The 1,221-nt window shown below is 48.7% G+C and overlaps 1 protein-coding gene across 1 annotated transcript in view; it reads right to left on the bottom strand.

Moving 5' to 3' along the window:
* Positions 1-1,221, bottom strand: part of STX16 (syntaxin 16) — a 31,186-nt gene that overhangs the window by 5,170 nt on the left and 24,795 nt on the right. Inside the window, 1 exon segment of the mRNA XM_015422453.1 lies at positions 1,141-1,221. This exon segment is cut by the window's right edge and continues 6 nt beyond it. Within this exon segment, the coding sequence (XP_015277939.1) occupies positions 1,141-1,221 (81 nt within the window).

Below are 1,221 nucleotides of genomic sequence, written 5' to 3' on the forward strand. Positions count from 1 at the left end.
CACGTTTCTGGTGTTAGCTCGTGGCATCCGGTGCCTGCCCATGTCCCGTCGCGAAAAGGTTTTTTTGGGTCAAGTCTCCATGGGTGCGCACAAGCACCCAATGGCGCATGCGAACACTTGGATTTTAAAAAAACAACACAACCCCCACGGCGCCACTTCTTTGCCGCGTCACAGGAGTGAGGTATGATCGGCACCTCCCCCCAAACACGGGACGTCGGGCGGGACGTTTGATCTGGCTGCCGCGCGGTAATTCGCTCCGGGACAAACAGCCATGCCTCCGCCCCGCGATATCCAGCCCGTGTGACCGGGGCCTATAATATTTTATCTGAACAAGCCACTGCTTACAGAACGACTCCCTTGGAGACAGGACGGAACATTTCTTTAGATGGATTTGGTCTTTTCTTGCAGCCTGCAGTACAGTCTGCTTATTACAGGCAGGCAAATGGTCTTCACATACGCTTGCTTTATGAAGTGCAAATGCTCCGAAAGCTGTCAAAATGTTTTCTCTAAGACCCTGTCAGGGGGAGAGCAAGATTCAAATCCTATCACACCTTAAAGTCCAACAACATTTCCATGGTATATGCTTTTGAGAGTCAAGACTCCCTGCGTTATACCATGGAAACCATGCTGGCCTTTAAGGGGCTACTGGACTCGAATTTTGCTCGTCTGCTGCAGACCAACATGGCTACCCACTTGAAATTACCTGTCAAAAGAACGTAAGAGAAGCCATGTTGGATCAGGCCATTGGCCCATCCAGTTCAACACTCTGTGTCACAGAGTGGCCAAAAATACCCGGCGCCATCAGGAGGTCCAGGGAAGCATTCTCATATTTATAAATGTTGCTCAGGATAAGAAGAAGAAGAAGAAGAGGAAGAGACTGGATATATACCCCGCCCTTCACTACCCAAAGGTGTGTCAGAGCGGCTTACAAACTCCTTTCCCTTCCCCTCCCCACAACAGACACCTTGTGAGGTAGGTGGGGTTGAGATAGCTCTGACAGAAACTGCTCTTTTTCAAGAACAGCTCTTATCAGAACTACAGCTTGCCCAAGGTCATCCAGCCAGGTGCAAGTGGAGGAGTGGGGAATCAAACTTCAGATGATATCAGGAAGTACCATGCCAATACAGTAAATGCACTAACCTGTTCTACTATCATTGATCCTAAATCCCTAAAAAGTTCATTGAGATCAGAAATAGACTGTACAATTTGCCGGATTTCTCG

This window comes from Gekko japonicus, unplaced genomic scaffold (assembly GCF_001447785.1).
Source record: "Gekko japonicus isolate JY-2015 unplaced genomic scaffold, Gekko_japonicus_V1.1 scaffold1190, whole genome shotgun sequence".
Classification (NCBI taxonomy): domain Eukaryota; kingdom Metazoa; phylum Chordata; class Lepidosauria; order Squamata; family Gekkonidae; genus Gekko; species Gekko japonicus.